General features: G+C 53.0%; 1 protein-coding gene across 1 annotated transcript; it reads right to left on the bottom strand.

The window, feature by feature from the left end:
* Positions 1 to 812: 812 nt before the first annotated feature.
* EEF1G (eukaryotic translation elongation factor 1 gamma) lies at positions 813 to 23,413 on the bottom strand. Its single transcript, XM_063317279.1, has 10 exons — positions 23,279 to 23,413; positions 21,533 to 21,691; positions 20,335 to 20,398; positions 19,613 to 19,755; positions 18,742 to 18,885; positions 17,736 to 17,865; positions 15,868 to 16,054; positions 2,834 to 3,006; positions 2,458 to 2,582; positions 813 to 1,139 (listed from the first exon to the last, which is right to left on the bottom strand). The coding sequence occupies exons 1-10, from the start codon at positions 23,291 to 23,293 to the stop codon at positions 981 to 983; spliced, it is 1,299 nt and encodes a 432-aa protein (XP_063173349.1). The 5' UTR covers positions 23,294 to 23,413; the 3' UTR covers positions 813 to 980.
* Positions 23,414 to 24,297: the final 884 nt, after the last annotated feature.

The following is a 24,297-nucleotide window of genomic DNA, read 5'->3' as shown; positions in this document are numbered from 1 at the left end:
TGATTCGAGTCCTGGGCTTTGAACGCCCTGGTTTGATTTTCAGTGATCTCCTGCAGGAAGTGGAAAAATCCCTCCGCCTTCCTGGCAGAGATGAGATCCAGCGCGGCAAACTGACCTTCTGGGGAAAAGCTGGAGACGGCAGCTCTCAACCTGGGGTTCTGTGAGCACTGGGAACGCAAACTGGCTGCAGCTGCAGATTGGCAAAGCGGACGTCAGCCTCCGTCCTGCAGGCGGCTTTGCCAGGCAGGGGAACCAAGCCGATGCCAGTTCACCAGGGGCACAGCAGCAGCTGAGTGCGGTTAAATGAAGCAAAGCAGCTCCTTTGTTTCGGCTACTGCAAAACCTAGTGGCTCAACTTCAAAGACTGCCGTGGCGCCGCCCCATCGCCTTCCTTGCCCCGCTGGGCACACTTGCATGGCGGAGCCCAGAAATCTAACCGCTAGACGTGCAACACCTTGGCTCCTGTTTGGGCTACTGTCTGATGAGGCATAAGCAAAGGATGAACAGCTGTAAGTGTGCACAGAGCAGTGTTTCTCAATCTTGGCCCCTTTAAGATGGGTGGACTTCAACTCCCAGAATTCCCCAGCCAGCCATGCTGGCTGGGGAATTCTGGGAGTTGAAGCCCACCCATCTTAAAGGGGCCACGGTTGAGAAACACTGGGGACAGGATCACTTTCACTCACGTATCCCAAGGAGAAATAGACACCAGAAACCCGGTCTCTCCTCCCCCCGCCCTGCCACCCCTTTGCCACAAGATGCGGCCCAGATGAGAACCCCCCCCTTCCAGCTGCAAACAGATGCAAGAAAGGAACTGGTGCACTCAGGGTTTTAATGCACAGCCTAGAATGTCTCACTGCCTCTCCTGCTGCCTGAGTCGGTCACATTCTTGAATTTTTTTTCCCTAATGGCGGCGGTGGCGGCCGCTCTGGAGAGATGTCCCTCATTTGTGTCCATGTGCGGAGGCCCAGCTTCCCGGCGTCTCACTTGAAGATCTTGCCCTGGTTGAAGGCCTTGCCGACGTGCTTGAAGTCGCCTTCCCACAGAAAGTACTCCTTCACCATATCCTTGCATTCCTCGCTGTCCGGGTCCAGCTTCCGCCAAGTGTAGGATTCGTAATCCACCTGCCAGTCGGGGCTCAGCTGCGGGAGAGAGAGAAGAAGGGGGTGAGGTCGGGAGGGGGCGGAAAGGGGCTGCACCTTCCCCGTCTCCCCGAGAAGTAGCGCAAAAGCAGAAGTGCACACTGCGGCTTGCCAGCAACGTGAGGCTGAGGAGATTGCCCTGGCATGCAAATAATTGTTCTGGGTGATAGGGTGTTTGCTCAAAGGGCATTCCGGTTTGCTCCTGGCCCAGAAGGCAGGGCAGGAAGCTCGCCACCAGGCCTGACTAAGGAACCATGGCATCGTTTCTCTCTTGGCCCCAAGTGGGACAGAACCTGGAACCTGGGATGCAGGCCTGCTGGCCACGCAGAGGCACAATTCCCAAGGTTCTCTGGGAGAGGTGGGATGGGGCAACAGAACAGGATCATCAGGCTATGGGGGCAGAGTCGATGCCCTGTGGGCCTATGCACGCGGCCCTCGGAAAGCGCCCCTCTATGGGGTAGACTACATCTCCCACCGTCCCCAGCTAGCACACCAAACTCATCCCTACCAGTGTGGCCAGAGAGGATAATATATATTTATTTTGTATTAATTGTTTTATGTTATGATTTTACGCCACCCAGAGCCACTTGCTGAGGTGGGCAGCCACAGAAACGAAATGAGGGAGGGAGGGAAGGTTGTCTACTTTCATAAATCCTTATCCCCATTTTAAGGACAGCGCAGGCCGCCTCAGAGCCCTGCAAACTCTTTCTCCCTATTTAAGAGCTGGGAAGAGCCCTGAGAGGTGAGCTGAAGATCTAGTCCTCTAGGGTGGAAGGCAGAGGCTCAGGGGGATGAAAAAGGATTCTGGGGTTCCCCTCCCCATTTTCCATCACAGATGGAGAAAAAAATAAATTATAGAATATAAACAGAAGCCCAGCATGCTTCTCAGCCAAGCCAAACATCCCCCCCTCTGCTTTTTCAGGTAACAGAATCACTTAATTTGGAAGAAGAAGAAAAAAAAAACTGGTCAGGAGGCAAAGCTCTCATGATAGAAAATTGGCTGGGTTCCAGTGAATTTATCCTTTTGCCCTCAGTCTGACAGAACCCCACTGACAGTGCCGTGGGACGGCGTGAAGCACCCTTCCCTAGAGAATGCACCAGCAACCCAAAGCCCTGCGCGGCCGAGGCCTCTGAGCTACCGGCGTAGGGAGAGCATGCCCACGATACAAAAAGGTTGTCTGCCCTGGTCCCCCGGACCCTCTTTCACTTCTCTGGCAACGGCCACACTCGGCTGCGCTTTCCCCGCCTCCACTTCGTTACGGCTCGCCCGCACTGTGCTCTCCTGCCACGGCGCACCGTTCCAGAAACTCAGACTCACGGGGAAGGCGAGCTCCTGCCCGCGGAAGACCCAGATGCCGGAGATGCTGCTGCTGTTGTTGGTGCCAAAGAGAATGACGGAGGCAAAGGCGTTCTTGCGCAGCTTGTCCAAGCGCTGAAACATGCCTGCAAGAAGCGGGGGGGGGGGGGGAATGCGGGGGAAGAAGCCAAAAGGGTTTACGAGTCATCAGCAGGCCTGCAACTAAGGTCTGTGTCACCTGGGGCAAACACAGACTCCGCGCCCATTTTGGCAACTCCCCCCAGGGCGGTGCCCGGGGCACATGCCCCGCTTGCCCCCCCCCCAGTTGCGGCCCTGGTCGTCAGGCCAAACGTATAGCAAAATGAGAGAAAATTGGGGGGGGGGGGGAAGAGATTACCAGTGATAAGGTTGCAGCTCATGAAAGTCTGCGCCAGCTCCTCTGGAAAGCGATATTCTGCGTACCAGATGGACCAGCCGTCTTTCTCAAAATGTTCCCAAAAGTGGGGGAGGGCTACCTTCAGGGTGTCTTCGTTGGAATATTTCCGCTTAAATTCATCCATGCTGAAGGGGCTGGTGGGAAATTAACAGGAGGGCAACGCTCAATTGCAGCACAGAAAAAGCAGGAGAAGGGGCGGGGGGCATTCCTGGCTGTTCTTGCTGCCTTTTCCTACCCCCAGCTTTTCAAAGTTTAAAGGATTCCCGACAGGCAGCAACGTGAAAAGCCAGTTAGCCTGGCATGTGTGGGGGCCAACAGGCTTGGCCCCCCGTCTTGCAAAGCCAAGGGCCAGTCTTGAGCATGATCCCTATTTCCGAAATACTGCTTGACCCCAACCCCCCACCTCTGGAGAATAAAAGCAAGAATCCAGTGGAAGAGACTAGCTGCAGCTCAGGGTTCCCGGTGCTCTCCGTGCTTGGTGTTGCTTGCAAACATTTCATGACCAAGCTAGGTAACGTCATCAGGGCGAGGGGGGCGGAGTTTGCTCCCTGTCCACACATAGTAGATCGAAGCGTCTGCAAGCCGACAGCCTAGCTTGGACAGCACCACCAACTCCCGAAAATCACGAATAGCTGCAACTTGGTACTTTGGCCCCTCTCCCCAGAAAGAAAGATGAGGTGGACAGTAGGGGGGAGCATCCTCACCCGCTTTCTGGCAAATGGGTGTCTCCCCACTTTTCACCCCTTTTGTGAGAGGACAGGAGTCTGACACGGTCTCAAACTTCCAAAACAGGCACCGTGGCTGGAAGACACTGGGCATCTCTGCAGCACCCCAACAGAACACGCAGAAAAGCACATCGGAGAAAGCCCCCCCTCAGCACAAAGGCTAAAATTAACCAAAATCTTGTCCAATGCTGGATTTTTTTGGAACAATATGGAACCTATACAAGGAGTTGCATGGGTAAATGCTTCCATGTGGAAGATGGGCATGCTGCTTTGAATTGTATCCCGAAATAGTGGAAGCTGAAAATTTGGGGGGAACTTCAGTTATGTTAGGCTTGGGGAAATAGCTGTGAGAGTTATACTAAGAATTATACTAAGAAATAAGTTTGGTCTAGTGGTGAAGGCACCAGGAGAGAAACCAGGAGACCGTGAGTTCTAGTCCCGCCTGAGGCACGAAAGCCGGCTGGGTGACCCTGGGCCAGTCCCTCTCTCTCAGCCCAAGAGCCAATCAGGCATGGTACGGGAGTTCTAGTCCCGCCTTAGGCACGAAAGCCGGCTGGGTGACCCTGGGCCAGTCCCTCTCTCTCAGCCCAAGAGCCAATCAGGCGTAGTAGGAGAGTTCTAGTCCCACCTTAGGCATGAAAGCCGGCTGGGTGACCTTGGGCCAGTCCCTCTCTCTCAGCCCAAGAGCCAATCAGGCGTAGTAGGAGAGTTCTAGTCCCGCCTGAGGCACGAAAGCCGGCTGGGTGACCCTGGGCCAGTCCCTCTCTCTCAGCCCAAGAGCCAATCAGGCATGGTACGGGAGTTCTAGTCCCGCCTTAGGCACGAAAGCCGGCTGGGTGACCCTGGGCCAGTCCCTCCCTCTCAGCCCAAGAGCCAATCAGGCATGGTACGGGAGTTCTAGTCCCGCCTTAGGCACGAAAGCCGGCTGGGTGACCCTGGGCCAGTCCCTCTCTCTCAGCCCAAGAGCCAATCAGGCGTAGTAGGAGAGTTCTAGTCCCACCTTAGGCATGAAAGCCGGCTGGGTGACCTTGGGCCAGTCCCTCTCTCTCAGCCCAAGAGCCAATCAGGCGTAGTAGGAGAGTTCTAGTCCCGCCTGAGGCACGAAAGCCGGCTGGGTGACCCTGGGCCAGTCCCTCTCTCTCAGCCCAAGAGCCAATCAGGCATGGTACGGGAGTTCTAGTCCCGCCTTAGGCACGAAAGCCGGCTGGGTGACCCTGGGCCAGTCCCTCCCTCTCAGCCCAAGAGCCAATCAGGCGTGGTAGGAGAGTTCTAGTCCCACCTTAGGCACGAAAGCCGGCTGGGTGACCTTGGGCCAGTCCCTCTCTCTCAGCCCAAGAGCCAATCAGGCGTGGTAGGAGAGTTCTAGTCCCACCTTAGGCACGAAAGCCGGCTGGGTGACCCTGGGCCAGTCCCTCCCTCTCAGCCCAAGAGCCAATCAGGCGTGGTAGGAGAGTTCTAGTCCCACCTTAGGCACGAAAGCCGGCTGGGTGACCTTGGGCCAGTCCCTCTCTCTCAGCCCAAGAGCCAATCAGGCGTGGTAGGAGAGTTCTAGTCCCACCTTAGGCACGAAAGCCGGCTGGGTGACCTTGGGCCAGTCCCTCTCTCTCAGCCCAAGAGCCAATCAGGCGTAGTAGGAGAGTTCTAGTCCCGCCTGAGGCACGAAAGCCGGCTGGGTGACCCTGGGCCAGTCCCTCCCTCTCAGCCCAAGAGCCAATCAGGCATGGTACGGGAGTTCTAGTCCCGCCTGAGGCACGAAAGCCGGCTGGGTGACCTTGGGCCAGTCCCTCTCTCTCAGCCCAAGAGCCAATCAGGCATGGTACGGGAGTTCTAGTCCCGCCTTAGGCACAAAAGCCGGCTGGTGCCCTTGGGCCAGTCCCTCTCTCTCAGCCCAAGAGCCAATCAGGCGTAGTAGGAGAGTTCTAGTCCCGCCTGAGGCATGAAAGCCAGCTGGGTGACCCTGGGCCAGTCCCTCTCTCTCAGCCCAAGAGCCAATCAGGCGTAGTAGGAGAGTTCTAGTCCCGCCTGAGGCACGAAAGCCGGCTGGGTGACCCTGGGCCAGTCCCTCCCTCTCAGCCCAAGAGCCAATCAGGCATGGTACGGGAGTTCTAGTCCCGCCTTAGGCACAAAAGCCGGCTGGTGCCCTTGGGCCAGTCCCTCTCTCTCAGCCCAAGAGCCAATCAGGTGTGGTATGAGAGTTCTAGTCCCGCCTGAGGCACGAAAGCCGGCTGGGTGACCTTGGGCCAGTCCCTCTCTCTCAGCCCAAGAGCCAATCAGGCGTGGTAGGAGAGTTCTAGTCCCACCTTAGGCATGAAAGCCGGCTGGGTGACCTTGGGCCAGTCCCTCTCTCTCAGCCCAAGAGCCAATCAGGCGTAGTAGGAGAGTTCTAGTCCCGCCTGAGGCACGAAAGCCGGCTGGGTGACCCTGGGCCAGTCCCTCTCTCTCAGCCCAAGAGCCAATCAGGCATGGTACGGGAGTTCTAGTCCCGCCTTAGGCACAAAAGCCGGCTGGTGCCCTTGGGCCAGTCCCTCTCTCTCAGCCCAAGAGCCAATCAGGCGTAGTAGGAGAGTTCTAGTCCCGCCTGAGGCATGAAAGCCAGCTGGGTGACCCTGGGCCAGTCCCTCTCTCTCAGCCCAAGAGCCAATCAGGCGTAGTAGGAGAGTTCTAGTCCCGCCTGAGGCACGAAAGCCGGCTGGGTGACCTTGGGCCAGTCCCTCTCTCTCAGCCCAAGAGCCAATCAGGCGTGGCAGGAGAGTTCTAGTCCCACCTTAGGCATGAAAGCCGGCTGGGTGACCCTGGGCCAGTCCCTCCCTCTCAGCCCAAGAGCCAATCAGGCATGGTACGGGAGTTCTAGTCCCGCCTTAGGCACAAAAGCCGGCTGGTGCCCTTGGGCCAGTCCCTCTCTCTCAGCCCAAGAGCCAATCAGGTGTGGTAGGAGAGTTCTAGTCCCGCCTGAGGCACGAAAGCCGGCTGGGTGACCTTGGGACAGTCCCTCTCTCTCAGCCCAAGAGCCAATCAGGCGTGGTAGGAGAGTTCTAGTCCCACCTTAGGCATGAAAGCCGGCTGGGTGACCTTGGGCCAGTCCCTCTCTCTCAGCCCAAGAGCCAATCAGGCGTAGTAGGAGAGTTCTAGTCCCACCTGAGGCACGAAAGCCGGCTGGGTGACACTGGGCCAGTCCCTCTCTCTCAGCCCAAGAGCCAATCAGGCGTAGTAGGAGAGTTCTAGTCCCGCCTGAGGCACGAAAGCCGGCTGGGTGACCTTGGGCCAGTCCCTCTCTCTCAGCCCAAGAGCCAATCAGGCGTGGTAGGAGAGTTCTAGTCCCACCTTAGGCACGAAAGCCGGCTGGGTGACCTTGGGCCAGTCCCTCTCTCTCAGCCCGAGCCAATCAGGCGTAGTAGGAGAGTTCTAGTCCCGCCTGAGGCACGAAAGCCGGCTGGGTGACCCTGGGCCAGTCCCTCCCTCTCAGCCCAAGAGCCAATCAGGCATGGTACGGGAGTTCTAGTCCCGCCTGAGGCACGAAAGCCGGCTGGGTGACCTTGGGCCAGTCCCTCTCTCTCAGCCCAAGAGCCAATCAGGCGTAGTAGGAGAGTTCTAGTCCCGCCTGAGGCACGAAAGCCGGCTGGGTGACCCTGGGCCAGTCCCTCTCTCTCAGCCCAAGAGCCAATCAGGCATGGTACGGGAGTTCTAGTCCCGCCTTAGGCACAAAAGCCGGCTGGTGCCCTTGGGCCAGTCCCTCTCTCTCAGCCCAAGAGCCAATCAGGCGTAGTAGGAGAGTTCTAGTCCCGCCTGAGGCATGAAAGCCAGCTGGGTGACCCTGGGCCAGTCCCTCTCTCTCAGCCCAAGAGCCAATCAGGCGTAGTAGGAGAGTTCTAGTCCCGCCTGAGGCACGAAAGCCGGCTGGGTGACCCTGGGCCAGTCCCTCCCTCTCAGCCCAAGAGCCAATCAGGCATGGTACGGGAGTTCTAGTCCCGCCTTAGGCACAAAAGCCGGCTGGTGCCCTTGGGCCAGTCCCTCTCTCTCAGCCCAAGAGCCAATCAGGTGTGGTATGAGAGTTCTAGTCCCGCCTGAGGCACGAAAGCCGGCTGGGTGACCTTGGGCCAGTCCCTCTCTCTCAGCCCAAGAGCCAATCAGGCGTGGTAGGAGAGTTCTAGTCCCACCTTAGGCATGAAAGCCGGCTGGGTGACCTTGGGCCAGTCCCTCTCTCTCAGCCCAAGAGCCAATCAGGCGTAGTAGGAGAGTTCTAGTCCCGCCTGAGGCACGAAAGCCGGCTGGGTGACCCTGGGCCAGTCCCTCTCTCTCAGCCCAAGAGCCAATCAGGCATGGTACGGGAGTTCTAGTCCCGCCTTAGGCACAAAAGCCGGCTGGTGCCCTTGGGCCAGTCCCTCTCTCTCAGCCCAAGAGCCAATCAGGCGTAGTAGGAGAGTTCTAGTCCCGCCTGAGGCATGAAAGCCAGCTGGGTGACCCTGGGCCAGTTCCTCTCTCTCAGCCCAAGAGCCAATCAGGCGTAGTAGGAGAGTTCTAGTCCCGCCTGAGGCACGAAAGCCGGCTGGGTGACCTTGGGCCAGTCCCTCTCTCTCAGCCCAAGAGCCAATCAGGCGTAGTAGGAGAGTTCTAGTCCCGCCTGAGGCACGAAAGCCGGCTGGGTGACCTTGGGCCAGTCCCTCTCTCTCAGCCCAAGAGCCAATCAGGCGTGGCAGGAGAGTTCTAGTCCCACCTTAGGCATGAAAGCCGGCTGGGTGACCCTGGGCCAGTCCCTCCCTCTCAGCCCAAGAGCCAATCAGGCATGGTACGGGAGTTCTAGTCCCGCCTTAGGCACAAAAGCCGGCTGGTGCCCTTGGGCCAGTCCCTCTCTCTCAGCCCAAGAGCCAATCAGGTGTGGTAGGAGAGTTCTAGTCCCGCCTGAGGCACGAAAGCCGGCTGGGTGACCTTGGGACAGTCCCTCTCTCTCAGCCCAAGAGCCAATCAGGCATGGTACGGGAGTTCTAGTCCCGCCTTAGGCACAAAAGCCGGCTGGTGCCCTTGGGCCAGTCCCTCTCTCTCAGCCCAAGAGCCAATCAGGCGTGGTAGGAGAGTTCTAGTCCCACCTTAGGCATGAAAGCCGGCTGGGTGACCTTGGGCCAGTCCCTCTCTCTCAGCCCAAGAGCCAATCAGGCGTAGTAGGAGAGTTCTAGTCCCGCCTGAGGCACGAAAGGCGGCTGGGTGACCTTGGGCCAGTCCCTCTCTCTCAGCCCAAGAGCCAATCAGGCATGGTACGGGAGTTCTAGTCCCGCCTTAGGCACAAAAGCCGGCTGGTGCCCTTGGGCCAGTCCCTCTCTCTCAGCCCAAGAGCCAATCAGGCGTAGTAGGAGAGTTCTAGTCCCGCCTGAGGCATGAAAGCCAGCTGGGTGACCCTGGGCCAGTCCCTCCCTCTCAGCCCAAGAGCCAATCAGGCATGGTACGGGAGTTCTAGTCCCGCCTTAGGCACAAAAGCCGGCTGGTGCCCTTGGGCCAGTCCCTCTCTCTCAGCCCAAGAGCCAATCAGGTGTGGTAGGAGAGTTCTAGTCCCGCCTGAGGCACGAAAGCCGGCTGGGTGACCTTGGGACAGTCCCTCTCTCTCAGCCCAAGAGCCAATCAGGCATGGTACGGGAGTTCTAGTCCCGCCTTAGGCACAAAAGCCGGCTGGTGCCCTTGGGCCAGTCCCTCTCTCTCAGCCCAAGAGCCAATCAGGCGTGGTAGGAGAGTTCTAGTCCCACCTTAGGCATGAAAGCCGGCTGGGTGACCTTGGGCCAGTCCCTCTCTCTCAGCCCAAGAGCCAATCAGGCGTAGTAGGAGAGTTCTAGTCCCGCCTGAGGCACGAAAGGCGGCTGGGTGACCTTGGGCCAGTCCCTCTCTCTCAGCCCAAGAGCCAATCAGGCATGGTACGGGAGTTCTAGTCCCGCCTTAGGCACAAAAGCCGGCTGGTGCCCTTGGGCCAGTCCCTCTCTCTCAGCCCAAGAGCCAATCAGGCGTAGTAGGAGAGTTCTAGTCCCGCCTGAGGCATGAAAGCCAGCTGGGTGACCCTGGGCCAGTCCCTCTCTCAGCCCAAGAGCCAATCAGGCGTGGTAGGAGAGTTCTAGTCCCACCTTAGGCATGAAAGCCAGCTGGGTGACCCTGGGCCAGTCCCTCTCTCTCAGCCCAAGAGCCAATCAGGCATGGTACGGGAGTTCTAGTCCCGCCTTAGGCACAAAAGCCGGCTGGTGCCCTTGGGCCAGTCCCTCTCTCTCAGCCCAAGAGCCAATCAGGTGTGGTATGAGAGTTCTAGTCCCGCCTGAGGCACGAAAGCTGGCTGGGTGACCTTGGGCCAGTCCCTCTCTCTCAGCCCAAGAGCCAATCAGGCGTGGTAGGAGAGTTCTAGTCCCACCTTAGGCATGAAAGCTGGCTGGGTGACCTTGGGCCAGTCCCTCTCTCTCAGCCCAAGAGCCAATCAGGCGTAGTAGGAGAGTTCTAGTCCCGCCTGAGGCACGAAAGCCGGCTGGGTGACCTTGGGCCAGTCCCTCTCTCTCAGCCCAAGAGCCAATCAGGCATGGTACGGGAGTTCTAGTCCCGCCTTAGGCACAAAAGCCGGCTGGTGCCCTTGGGCCAGTCCCTCTCTCTCAGCCCAAGAGCCAATCAGGCGTAGTAGGAGAGTTCTAGTCCCGCCTGAGGCACGAAAGCCGGCTGGGTGACCTTGGGACAGTCCCTCTCTCTCAGCCCAAGAGCCAATCAGGCTTGGTAGGAGAGTTCTAGCCCCACCTTAGGCATGAAAGCCGGCTGGGTGACCTCGGGCCAGTCCCCCTCTCTCAGCCCAACCACCTCACAGGGTGGTTGTTGTGAGGAAAACAGGAGGAGGAAGGAGTATTAGGTATGTTCCCTGCCTTGAGTTATTTATAAAAATAATAAAGGCAGGATTTTTTTTTTAATCTGTTCAATTGTGTCTGATTCTGCTAGTCCCTGCAGTTTTCTTGGCAGGGTTTTCCGCAAGTGGTTTGCCATTGCTTCCTTCCTAGGACTGAGTGAGTGAGTGGCCCAGGGTCCCCCAGCTGACTTCATGGATAAGGCAGGACTAGAACTCACCATCTCCCAGTTTCTAGCCTGGTGCCTTAACCACGACACCAAACTGGCTCTCCAAAGGCCGGATAAAAAAAATATTAAAAAAAAAACAAAAAAAACGTATTACTATTCCAGATACTGAAGAGTAGATTTGAGAAATGTTTAACAGCTATTTTTGAAAAGGCTCTTTTCTACTAGGAATAAAATGAGGCCCTTTGGCGGAAAATGAGGCCCTTAAGCGGAAATATTACCAGATTTCGTAATATTTTACCAGAATCGTCTGTAATTTGATATAACTTTTCAATATGTAAGTGAAGTATTTATAGGCTTTATATCGATGTAGCATGCTAGTTCTTGGAGGGGTATTTTGGGATGATAACTTAATAACTAGATTATTTTTTGGATCTGATCATATTTATTTTGGTTAGCGACCAGATAGATTGTTGGATGCGTGTATATTGCCTTAAAAAATGTTTCTGTATTCTGTTTTCTTGGCGAGAAGGGGGACTGAAACTACAATAAACATTTATTAAAAAAGAAAAGAAAAGAAAGATCTTGGAGACTCAGCCTGTTTGGTCTACTCAAAGGCTGCCAGAGGGACGGCAAGCAGAATTCTCAATGGGATGCCCTTTGCGGAACGTCACCAACCCAGGGCTTCACACCGTTCACAGCGTCTGCCAGTGGTGCGTCTGCAAACGGGTAGCCCAGCCTACACGGCGTGGTACGTGGCAGGTGTTCTGAACCACCACTTCTCTGCGTTCTTATAGTTGGCCTTGCATGCAGATGGCAGTTGAAGTTCAGAACATCTAGAGCAGTGTGTGTCAACCTTGGCCACTTTACGTTGTGTGGACCTCAACTCCCAGAATTCCCCAGCCAGCAACACTGGCTGGAGAATTCTGGGAGTTGAAGTCCACACGTCTTACAAGTGGCCACGGTTGACAAACACTGCTCTAGAGCAGAAGTTCTCTCCTGGATTGGCACAGGAGACTCACAAACTTCCAAAGTAGCCCAGAAGGGAAATTTTGCTCCAGCAGAAGAGGTTTTGCAGCTGGGGTAATAAAATCCCAGCTTACAGGGTTTGTCTGTGGACAAGCTTTCCTGCGGCTGGATTACAACCCCCATTATTTCCAGGCAACTGGAGAGCAACAGGCTAGAAAAGACGTTCTTAGACAAGCCCTCTGCAGTCCCTCAGTGCCCAGCCGATACTAAAACTTGGCCAGCTCACCCACGGTAACTTTGCACTCACCCCCAGAATGAAACAGCTAACAGAAAAAACTCCCCAAAACAGGTTTATCCAGAAGGGAGAGATTCAGGGGGTGAAATGTGCGGCAGTTTGCCTCAGCCTTCCAGAATGAGTGCTCTCAGTTATGCTTGGCAGAAAGGGGGGGGGAGGCCAGAGGGAGGGGGGTTACTTCCATGAAAACAAGCCGGCTACTGTTTTAAGATTATCCTGGATCACAAGACAGCTCGTTTCAGGCAACAGCTGAAATGCAACGCAGCCAGAACAAACTGCACCGAAAGGGTCATCCCAGCAGGCCTCATGTTTTGCAGAGAAGGGCCTCACTCCACCCCCTCCAGGAATCTGGTCCCCTGCCCTTCCTCCAGAAATGGGGAGAACCTCTCGGCTCAGCCGCAATTCTCCAGCTGTGGCCAAAGCCCCCCCAGCCCGACTTCGCCCTCTTTCTTTTGGTGCATGGACAAACTTTTGCTGGGCCCGGAGAGAGCCCTCTCAACCAGCCCCTTCCCGAGGCAGCACAACCTGGCCCCCTGCCACCTCCAGGCCCGACAAACAAGATTCCCCCTTGTCCCTCCTTGGCTCAGCCAGGCTGGAATGAGGCCCAAAAGCCTCCCAGGCGTTTGTTTGGCTAGCGTGGGCCCGCAAGCGGGGTGCTCTACTGGCTCCTAGTGGCCAGTCCTGGGGAGGCCGGAGCGAAAGAGCAACGTTCAGTTGTCTGGCTTTGCGTCCAGGCTCTTTCCCCAGCAGAGCCAGAAAACAGAGCCAAGGAACCGCCACGGACTCAGTCTTCCCTTACCGGGCTGTGCAACTGAGGTCAGGGCAAGATTTGGGAAGAGTGCAGTGGGCGAGGCTCATGATCTAACCCATGGGCAGAGCCAATTTCAACCCTTTGGAGGGGAAGCACCAGAATCAAAGTGGGTGCCGTGTGCGCAAGGCTAAAGGCATCTACTTTGCTGCTCCCAAAGCATTTCGGAGGTCTGATATGGAGCAGGATGCAAACCTCAAGCCCGTACAAGGTCTAAGGGATTCATTTACCCTTTACCCTGCTCGCTCTTGGGGTGGCGGGAGGCCGCAAATCACCTGCGGGTTGGCACCCCCCCCAGCCCACGTGAAGCTGCTAAGAGAGTCTGGCTAGAGAGAAGACACCCAGCCTTCTATCTTGCTTACAGCCAAGGCAGGGGAGGTGGCAGAAGTGCTGAGCTGGCGAGAAGTGGGCGTGAGAGGAGCCAGACGACAGACTACCTGGCCGACATTCCCAGCCCCCACGGGAGGAGGTCTAGACTGGACCAGGTGCAGCCAGCTGACCACAGCAGCACAACTTTCCGAGGGGTCTTTGCAAACTGGAAAGGCACAGTAACCACGGCTGGAGGGCATTAAGGCCTTAGCAGTGGAGCCGCATTACACTCTAATGCCAACCTTGGCAGCTGGAAGTTGTGTGGACTTCAACTCCCAGAATTCCCCAGCCAGCAAGGCTGGCTGGGGAATTCTGGGAGTTGAAGCCCACACAACTTCCCACTTCGTTCCAGGGAGAATGCAAAGGGCGGGGGCTTAAATTTAGCCCACGAGGCTTGGACCCCAACTCTTAGGGAACCTGGTCTCCAGAAGCTGGCCCCGCCCAACACCCAATCCTCCATTTTCTAAGCCACAGCTTTGTTAAACAAGGCACAGTGATCTGGTTCATACCTCACTATTAAACCAGACACATACAGGCCCTGTAATGACTTAGCACTAAGCCATCCCAAATCGTCTCTGAAGAAAGGGGGGCCTAGAGGTGACTTCTTCCAGCCACAATGTCCCATTCAGGAAATGTTCTCCCCCAGAGAAGATCACAGGACATGGCTAGGAGGTTTTTCTGGCAACGGGCAGAGACCTGATGCATCTGAAAGTAGGGAGCGTAAGCTGTTCCAGCAACTATTATTCTGGTTTTTATTGATTTGTTAGCCATGCTGAAATGGCATTATTGTAATTTTACACTTTTAAGGCAGAAATTAACATGCAGCAATGGTTTTCAAAATGTATTTCAGGACACTTGGGCTAAATTCACACATTACAGAAAGCCTGTTTAGCTGGGTTCACTCACTGCGCTAAACCAAAGTTAGCTATTTACTGTTTTATGTGAACTAAATCATTAAGGTTTATTCAACAAGTCATGGCTTAACGGGATGCACTTAGACCTCTATAAGCATATCTGTAACTTTCATCTGAAAAAGGTAACATGGTTCAGGTATAAACCACATCATTTAAATCGTATTTTAAATCATCAGAAACAATAAAGCCAGTTCTTTAAATTCTTAGACTTAAATTGTTTGGTTAGAGATGAAAATGATACTAATCACTCTCTTGTAATAAGCTCTTATTTGATATAATTTTATACACGTCCTTCATATACAACATGCTTACTTTTTAGAACAAACTGTAATTCTATACAGCGTTATTCTAAATTTGAGATTAATTTCATCAAAAACTGGAGGAGGTATTTGGTTGACTTTGTACCAAAGCAAGATACATGCTTGGTTAAGTAGCAGACCCAACTCCATCTCAGTTAACTATGGATCCCCGCCTGCACTGTTTATGTCTGTTTACACACCTGCCTTACCCCCAGGTATAGCAGCTCCATTAACTGCCCAGAGTCCCCTTTTCGGGAGAGATGGGCAGTGATAGAAATTTGAAATATAAAATAAGTAAGTAAACCACTCCCAAAGGGTGCCAGGATACCCTTCTTTCTTCTCCAACTTCCTCAGTAAATCCCAAACCATTATTTAGCCAGAATCAGAAATCTATTCCATAGAACCATGTCTCACTCTCTCAAATTCTCTCTATTGATCTCTGTCTTGCCGTGGTGTGTATTTTTTATATCTCCGGAAGGGCCTGTCAGGATTGATGTCTATTATCTTTCACACCATTTGATTTCATTTCTCTTTGGGGAGGTGGGTGTTTAATTTTAGTAAAGCAAAATGGTAATAATAAAAGAAGGCAGGCTGTACCGTGCATGAATGGAGGGCCAAGATTTTCCACCCTTCACCAGAATTCTGAGGGGATTTTTGTTTTGTTGTGAATTAGATTTTCTTAAACCCTTGTAGGTTTAAGAAAACCTAACTCCCCAGGTATCCTTCAAGATGTGTGGATTTCGAGTCCTAGAATCCTCAGCCACGCTGATTTGTAACCCTGGATGTGAAAGTCCACACATCTGGAGGCGAAAAAAGTAGAAGACGAGCTTAGGGAGTCCTTGGTGCTCCCTGAGCTTGGCTGTTTGCTTGCAGATGTTTCATGACCAGATTAGGCAACGTTTTCAGTGCTACCGTGGGGCTCACCCCGTTTATGTACAGTGGCTTGCCCTGCCTATGTTTTCTGCTTGACTCTCTGTCTCCTTGGCAGTTCCTTGATGAAGGTATTGCTTGCTGCTGGATTCTCTGTCTGGTGTTAATCCCTGCTTATCTGGGCATTGGTTGCCAAAGATGACGTGTTCTGGTCTTTCTGTTTCCTTCTTAGCTTTTTTATTGTCTCTTTTGAATGGTATGTGAATGTGGCTTACCTCTGTCTATCTAGTGTCTACTAAAGGCAGAACGTGCTGCATTTACTGAACAAACAACAGAATGCGAGATGATCCACCCTCAAAAACAAGGTGAGATGCACAAAAAAATCATTTCCCTCTTTCACTGGATGCTCCGCAAATCTAACACACATTTCCAATTTTAAAAATAAATTACTTTTTTCCAGGGGGGGCACCTTCCTTTTTGGTAAAGGGCTTGGGAAGTAAAAAAAAAAATCATAGATCTGATGTACGATGACACATATCTAAAATGGTTGTGCTTCAACTTTTTTTAAATAAAGCCAAGTGGATTCAGGCCTGACCTCCAAGGATGCCCCCACATTTGGCCAAAGAGCACTTTGGGACATTTTCCAGGTTGGCCCGAACCCCCAGAATGGAAGCCACCCCAGCCCTTTCTGACCCTGCAGCTCCTCTTCTCCAACCAGCCGGGGGTCCTTACCTTTTAGGGAGGTGAGCAAAGGGGTCTTTGGATTTGGGCTCGGCCGCCAAGGCCTGCTCACACTCATCCATTTCCTCTTCTGGCTCTGGCTTCTTCTGTTCTTTCTTATCTTCCTTCTTCTCCTCCTTTGGCGGCTTCTCTTTCTTAGAGGATTCCTTCTTGGGCTGGTTCTCTGCAAACTTCTTGGCTGAAAACCAACAACAAGCCAAAGGAAAAAGGATCGTGATTGAGGGTTTCAGTGCCGAAGTTCCCAACGTCAATTCCTGGCACCTTGAAGCACTACGCCTCCGAAAGGAGAGCCGGGAAAGGCCAGGGACTCCATAAACCAAGCCTGAGCAAAAGTACCAGTAAGGGGATTTACCGCCAATTGCTACAACCTTCAAACTCCGATGCCTCCCCCAGTTTATAGCGCCATAATTTGGCATCCAGAGTTACTCACAAGCCCAAAAAACGGCAACGGGTGCGTTCATGCAAATCAGCGTCATAGAACCGGAAGATGCCCATGAAGCCTCGGCCCACCCACCTGTGTCCAGTTCAAATGGAAGCCTCTCAGATACTCTGGACCAGTCTGGAGGCTGTCTGGCCTCTGCTCTGATACAGGCCAGAGAGGAGCCCAGCACTTCTCAAGGACTTTGGCCCTGAGCCCACCAGGTGTTTTGGAAGTGCAATGCACAAAGACACACACACACCCTTTCTTTTAACATCAGGCTGGTGTCAGGAATCAACCAGTGACTTCTGCACATAAAAAGCCTATGTATATTCAGGTACATGTATGTAGCCTATGTATATTCTGTGTATATACATTAAGTAACAATATGCCAGAAACGGTAGCTTAATTTATTCCAAGGGATTTCTCTACCTCAATTTTACACTTTTTTTTTTTGGTGCCTTCAAGTCAGTCTTAATTCTTGACAAATGCCTGGGCAAGTCCCTGCAGGTTTCTAGGCGACATTTTCGGAAGTGGTTTGCCACTGCCTTCTTCCTGGGGCTGAGAGAGAGGGAATGGCCCAAGGTCACCCAGCTGGCTTCGTGCCTAAGGCAGGGCTAGAACTCAGTCTCTCGGTTTCTAGCTCCGTGTCTTTAACCACAACACACTGGCTTACATGGCTACTATTCCACACCCAATATTAGAGCAGAGTTTAGAAGTCTCATACAGGTATCCCACTCTGCTCAAGCATGCATTTGCTAACATTAATTCAAGCAGCTCTCATTAACTCCCAAGAGCTCAGAGGGAGGAAGAGGAAGACGGCCACCAGCTACTGAACGTCTTCACCAAGTAAGCCATGTCTGGGCCATTTGATCAGGCAGCTGAATTTGCAGAAAAAGTAGGCAACGCTTTAAAAAACAGGCACGGAGGGCAGCAAGGCACAAGCTTGGCCACAAGCTGAACCATATAAAGGACACGGGGCCCCTTCAGAAAATTATTTTTGAACCACCCCATCTTTCAGAAAACAGAGCGAACGTGAAATATGACCCTTTTGTACATCATGTTCTAATTTTAGTCAGGTAAGCTGCAGACCCAAAGACAGAAAGGGGCAGTGAAATGCACACTATTTTTTCCACAAACTAAACATACTTCTATTTTCCTAAGACCGGAGACCTTTAAAGGATGAATTATCAGAGGCCGGAAAAGCAATTCTCCTTAATGTATTCCTACGAGCAGAATACAATAGCAGTTTCCCGTCTTCTTTTCTCACTGCCCCTTAAAAAAATTAGAACCAAGGGGAAGGAATTAAGCTACACTAAGTCCAGGGGTGGTGCGGGCTGCTCACAACTCGCTCATCCCACCTCCCGCTGTCCCTTTCCAGCTTTAAAAGACAGAATGGCAATTTAAAGAGAAAACTTGGATCACAGATGAATTCCCTGACCATCAAACTGCGCCATCTTCTCACACAGCTGCAGCTCCCCCAGGACGGTCCTGAACTGGGTCTGGTTTATGCAGGTCACAAACCAACGGTTCACATTTTCGTAAGGCTGGCGGAAGGGGGGCTCCAAAACCTGAAAACGGAGGAAAGGCAGGAAATCTCAGCCCAAGCGACACTCACAATCAGCTCCTTTCAACAGGGACTACACAGAAGTGCAAAACCGGGGCTGTGAACGTTTTATATTTCTTTATCTTTTGATTACGTGCCATCAAGTTGGTATTGGCTCTCAGCAACCTTCTCGAGGATGATCTGTCCCCAACCTGGTCTTTCGGATCTTCCAATGGCGCACCCACCACCACTATAATCGAATCCACTTTGTTACTGGACACGCTTCTCTTTCCTTCCACTTTCCCCAGCATTATAGACTCTTCAAAAGAGCTGAGTCTTTTACCCTGTTACACTTAGCTGCATTTTATACATGCTACTGTACCTTTAAGAAGAAACACCTCTTCTCGTTTTCCCTTATTTTACTCATGGCCATCTTGAGTTTTGGAAGAGGATAACTCTACCTCCATATTTCCTTCGGTTCCTCAACCCTTGAATTTTCCTCCCCATTTTCCTCCCTTCTTCCAGAGCATCCTCAGATCTTTCCTCAACACAGAAGAGACTCAGATGGAGCTCAACCTTCACCACGGGGGAGAGAAGCCTCTTTTCTTCCACGTGCCCTCAAAGAACTGAGCCCTCAAACCAGGTCCCCATGCTCTTGACCCTGCGCTGCTTTGTGCTTGGCAACTGCTGATTCAAGGAAGGCACTGCTTACAGCACCAGAGGATTTAACAAGGCTCTAGTCCTCTAAGTGGAAGAAAAGCACATGGTGCGGGGGCAAAAAGCAGAAGACACCCAGCCCTGCACTTCTTCTCCCCACTGCTGAAAGGCAGGGGTCCCCAGGCACCTCAGCAGCCCACCAAGGGCTTCTCCCTAGGAGCTCCTCTGGCTCCTAGAGACTCACCTGCTTGTAAAGCCAGAGCAGAGTGCAGACAACTGTGATGTCCGCCAGCGTGATGCGCTCCCCGACCAAAAACGTCCGGGTCTTCAGGTGGGAATCAAGGAGGCTCAAGATCCGCCTCACCTCCTCCTTGGCGTACTCCGTAGCCTGCAGGGGAAGCAAAAAAAAATAAAAAAAAAAATTAGGAGGACATACCAGGGATGGCTGGGGCCAGAAGAGAAATCCAGAGCCACAGAACCTAAAGGCTGTCAAAAGCCAGACTGCCTTCCCAGGAATATAAAATGCTATTTCAATACACTGAAACAGACTGCAAAATGTAACTACAGTCCTCGCTTAACAACCACTTGCTTAACAATGGTCCAAAGTTACAAAGGCCTCGGAAAAAGTGCTTTGCGGCCTGTACTTGCAGTTACAACTGTCACACCACCCCTGTGATCATGCGATCACAATTCGGGCACTTGGCAGCTGGCTCGCATTGACAACCAGCTGCAGCATCCCACAATCACATGATCGCGATTTGCAACCTTTTTTGCCAGTTTCTGGCAAAAAATGTCCATTGGGGAAGCTGGATTCACTTAACGAACCATGATTCGCTTAATGACCATTGTAAAAGGATAAAATTGGTTCCGGTCACGTGGTGACTCACTTAACAACCACACCACTTAACCAATTTTCAGGTCCTTATTGTGGTCATTAAGTGAGGACTACCTGTAACTTCTGTTTTCAAGTAGCTGTCTACTCTGGACTTTATGGTTTGCAAAACACACGCATCCCTCTAAGCAACAAGATTTCTCTCTCCATCTAGCTATTTGGATGGTTGGGAAATACTTCTTTATACCCTGAGATAAGTCTATAAAACTATTTTGTCACTTACCTGCTTGTTATATTGCATTATGCCAAGCGTGGGGAAGACCCAAGTGCTGGCCGGAGGCACAATGTCGCTGTCGGCAAAGCTCACCCACTGAAGGACCTGGGCAGCTGCCTCTTTAGTTGCACCTCGTAGCTCTTCATTGCTGACTGGAGGGGGAAACCGGCCAGTTAAAGAAACAATCAAAGAGAATACACAGGCAACTTCGAACAGGTCGAACCACAATTTCCCTAATTTCCAGTCAACGGAGTTATGGGCCGTCCCAGTTGAGAATCATGGGAGCTGATGTCTACCAGATCTAGATCTTCTCCAGCTTCAGGAAGGAAAGTAAAATGAGAGCTTTTTTGGGGTGGGGGGAACCCTCAGCTAAGAAGAATTTTTATTCCAGAGGCTTCTAAAATGGCTTTTCCTGCTGGTGGTTAAGGGCTAACACACTCAGAAAATAATGAAATTTCCCCAAACAGGCAACCAAGCACAAAAGGAACATGAGTAAGTTATGAATAAAATCAGGACAAGGAGGGCCGGTATCATCCAAAGTGACCCTTTGTGAAAGCTTCTACAAAATCATTTATTGCGGTCTGAGTTTTCCTGTCACCCAACTGTCCTCGATCTCCACGTTTTATTTGCCACTCCCTGATCAAGGATTTCTGAACTGAACTACTGTAAACCCCACCCAGCCCTGAACCCCCACTTCGGGAAGGCTGACAAGCAGAGGTGTTGGGTGCTACCGTAGTGTGCGATGGCGTTGCTCTCGAATATGCAAAATCCATCATCTCCTTCAAAGGCCGGAACCTACAGAGGGGAAAAAGGCCCTCGGTCAACAGCTGAGAAGACAAGCTGAGAAGATCTCCTTTGAAGAGGTATACAGGTACCACTCACAGCAACGAGGAAGCTGTGAGCAACTCAGGTTGTTAACCTCAGCCTGAGACGTGATCCTGCGAAGGCTGGTGCCAGGCCAACACCAAGCCCACCTTGGTGCTGCAGCAGCTCAAGACGGAGCCTCCCGTCTAGACTAAACCCACTGCAGGTGCCTCGTTACAGAGCTTCCGTTCCAGGGAGCATGCTCAGCCCTGTTTTCTCCTCCTACGGGCAGGAAGTTTCACCAAACCTTTAAGGCTGGGATTTTTCTTGGCAGGTTATTGCTCCTGATTATTCTACAGAGGAACGCTGGCAGGCAGCCCTCAGAATGAACAGGGGCCCAACTATGGGGAGCTTTGGCTCAAGTAACCAGTCCCACTCCACCAAGCACAGGGTAGGTTCTACTTCAAAAAAGGCATTTAAATACTTCCAGAAACCAGTCTTCAGGCCAAGGTGACTAACATTACTTGGCAGTTTTGGATCCCACCCTTAGTAAGTTAGGGTGCCAGCATCACTAACAGATTTGAGGTACATGTCAGAACCTTATCTTGGCTCTGAACTAAGACATAAGATGTTCACATGGGATTTGGCTCAGCTCAACGGGTGAATGCTGCCACCGTGTTTTCATAACCAGCATTCATTAATGGTACTGCTGCAGCAGCCAAGGATGAGATTCCTCTTTGTCTACATTAGATGCGTAGTTTCTTAAAATACATTACAGAACATACATAAGTACCTTACATGAACCAGGGAACTATCATTCATTCAATAAATCATGGCCTAGTATGATCTGCAGAGAGGTTTACAAAACTAATTTAGCTGCATCCCAAGCACTAAGATGCTACTGCTGGCATTGTTTTGTTTTGTTTTTCAACCAAGCACCAGGAATACAAAACCAACGATCATCACCGTATCCGACTAGTTCCTGGAAATCAGGAAGAGTCAAGGTAGCCCAGCAAGGCAGCAAGATTACAAACGTCCTCCATTTCACCAACAAATCACAGAACCAGGCGGGAAAATCACCACAGGGAGGAACTAGAGCTAGGCCAACAAGGAACGGCACCTCACCTTTCCAGCCGGGAATTTTTTCAGGAATTCAGGGGTCTTGTTGGTCTGCCCGAAGTGGAACTGGGGTGGCGCGGAGAGGACCTTGATCTTGGCACCGCTATACTGGGCAGCGATTAGGGCTTTGAACGCCCGCCAGTTTTCGGGGTAAGTGTAGAGAGTCTGCAGGAAGAGCAAGGGGTAACCAGTTGAGAGGTCCCCGAGAAGTCTGCTCGACTTCCCAAACCTCAATTGATTTTGAGCCTACGTAGAGCTAACCACAGTTGGATGCCATTGTCGGGGATCTCTGCGTTATTCCTTCCAACTGATACGGTCGCCCGCTCGCCAGGTGGCTCTGCAGCTGCGGTGGCCGTGGGACCTTCCTACTGCAAAGCAGACAGAGCACCATCTCCTCTTCCCTTAACAGTGCTACCTCAGCAGAAGGTCCGCGACCTCCTGTTCTCAGCTGGTCTGTTACATCTTCTGCCAGGCACCACACCCACCACCTGGCAGCCCCTGAAGGTGGCAAGGCCGCCCGCTCTCCTCCCTGCCCTAGGACCCACAGGACCTTCCCCTGAACCACCAACTCATGACTTGCCGTTCTGCCTGGCAAGGTCTTCCCCGGCACCACCTTGGCATTCCTGGGGGCGAACCCAGGGCCGCCTTCAGACACGCCCACGCCCAGAAGGCTACCCATCCCCTAAAATCAAGTCCTTCTATTCAAAAGCCTGGCCCTCCCAAGCCAACTCCCACCACCCTAAAACGCAGCGGACCCCAACATGTACGTCTCCACTGGCTTTGGATGCAGCCAGGTGGCCATATAGCCTGGGTTATGGGTAAGTTAAGAGGAAGCGCCATCAAGCTGCCCATGATCTTCTGGGCGGCCCTAAAGCAGTGTTTCTCAACCTTGGCTGCTTGAAGATAGGTGGACTTCAACTCCCAGAATTCCCCAGCCAGCTTAAGTTCTAATTATAAAGATTCTACTTATAAAGCCTAAAATAGGGTGATTGGAAGGCAAAACCCAAATTAATTACGTTTCTGAGTTTCCACATATGAGGCTTTTTTGGGGATCATAACACTATAAAGCAGAGTTTCTCAACCGTGGCCCCTTTAAGGTGGGTAGACTTCAACTCCCAGAATTCCCTGGCCAGCAAAGGGGCCACGGTTGAGAAACACTGCCCTAAGGCCACGTAACAGCCCAATCCTGCTCTTCATCACCAGGCACTGAGGATAGGCTGCCCCTACACCTGGAGGCTCCATTCTCCGCCCCTCCTGCAGGCAAGAGATCCTCTTTCACCCCGCAAAGGGGTCTCTCGACGCCCCGTTGCTAAAAGAGCCGAACTGGCTGGTCGGGAGTCTTGCCTCTCCTCTCCGGCCAGTCCAGGAGGCCGGATCTGCCCGCCTCCGACACGGCAGGGCAACAACCAGCAGTTCAACACCCCTCCGCCCCCCGCTAGACAGCTCGAACTACCGCTCCTATCTGGCGTGGCCGTCGGGCCAGGGCGCGTGGGGCTTGTAGTCTTCGCCGTTTGGGCCGGTTTAAGCCCCAGCCGCCCGCCGCGCGTGGCAAGGGAAGGGGGAGTAACCCGACACTCCCCCTTTCGGGCTCTGCCCGCCCGCCCGGCCTCTCCCATCCCGGGCGCCCGTCCGAGCCACAGACCCGCTCCGAGGCCTCCCTTCCCAGCCCCCGGCGCCAGGGCCCCGTCCGCCCTCCACGTAGCCGGATGCAGGCGGATTAGCGCTAGGCCTCGGCGGGAACCGCAAGCTCACCCCGGCCACCGCCATCTTAGCGAGGAGAGGAAAAGGAGGAGCGTCGCCCAAGACGGCCGTAAAGCAAGCCGGGCAGAGGGTGGGGGGGAAGAATCCGAGAGCGACGGGTCGCCCGCGCCCCGCCTCCGCCCCGCCTCCTGCGTCACTGTCGAGAGGCGGAGCCAGGCGGTGACGGGCGGGCGGGTAGAGCGCGCGAGCCCAGAGATTTAAAAAAGGGCAGGCAGGGACGATCTTGCCTGGGGCGGGTCGTGCAGCCTTTCTCCACCTTTTGACCCCGGAGGAAATATTTTTTAGGCCTGGGGACACCCCTGCACGTTCAGGCTCAAATACAGGCCAGAAGTTACAAAATGGTTCTATTTGTTTCGTGTTTGGACCTGTATAGATGCACTAACAGTGTTCTTAAACTTAAAGAATGAAACTTACTGCTTTCATGTGAAGTTGCCTGAATTTGAAATAACGTTTTAAATAAATCATGGTCTCCCAGGGAACCCCTAGGGACCTCTCGTGGAACCCGAGGGTGCCATGGAACCCTGGTTGAGAAACCCTGGGTTAGTCTCTGCCTTCCTTGGGTGATGTTGGTTTCCAAGGTATTGGCAGCTGAGAGACGGAAATCACCGGAGAAATGCAAGGTTCTGAAATGAGTGTCTGAGCACCTTAAATCCACCTGAAATGACCAGAGTTTGTCTCCCAACTTGGCTCTGAGCCCTGACCCCCTGCAAAACACCTCTGGATTAAATGCAACCTTGGACTAAAAGTTCCCACACTCATGCCAATATTCCTTTGTAGTCGCTGGTTATATGTCACCCTAAACCAGCATTTCTCAACCTTGGCAACTTTAAGATAGGTGGACTTCAACTCCCGGAATTCCCCAGGCTAGGGAATTCCAGGAGTTGAAGTCCACCTATCTTAAAGTTGCCAAGGTTGAGAAACACTGCCCTGACCCATAGTTTAATTATGATTTACTGACCATGCCCAGTTTGGCTTGGTGTGGGATATTAAGCCACAAGCCCTGGCCTGTA

The sequence above is a fragment of the Candoia aspera genome, chromosome 17 (assembly GCF_035149785.1).
Source record: "Candoia aspera isolate rCanAsp1 chromosome 17, rCanAsp1.hap2, whole genome shotgun sequence".
Classification (NCBI taxonomy): Eukaryota; Metazoa; Chordata; class Lepidosauria; order Squamata; family Boidae; genus Candoia; species Candoia aspera.
Note: the sequence above shows the minus strand (reverse complement) of the source record. Positions and strands in the feature narration are given on the sequence as shown.

Coding starts and splice junctions, on each gene's coding strand:
- EEF1G (XM_063317279.1), bottom strand. Junction 19,756..20,334: donor CAACGCCATCGCACACTACG/GTAGCACCCAAC, acceptor TTCCCCCTCCAG/TCAGCAATGAAGAGCTACGA. Junction 2,583..2,833: donor GAGCTGCAACCTTATCACTG/GTAATCTCTTCC, acceptor CGCTTCTTGCAG/GCATGTTTCAGCGCTTGGAC.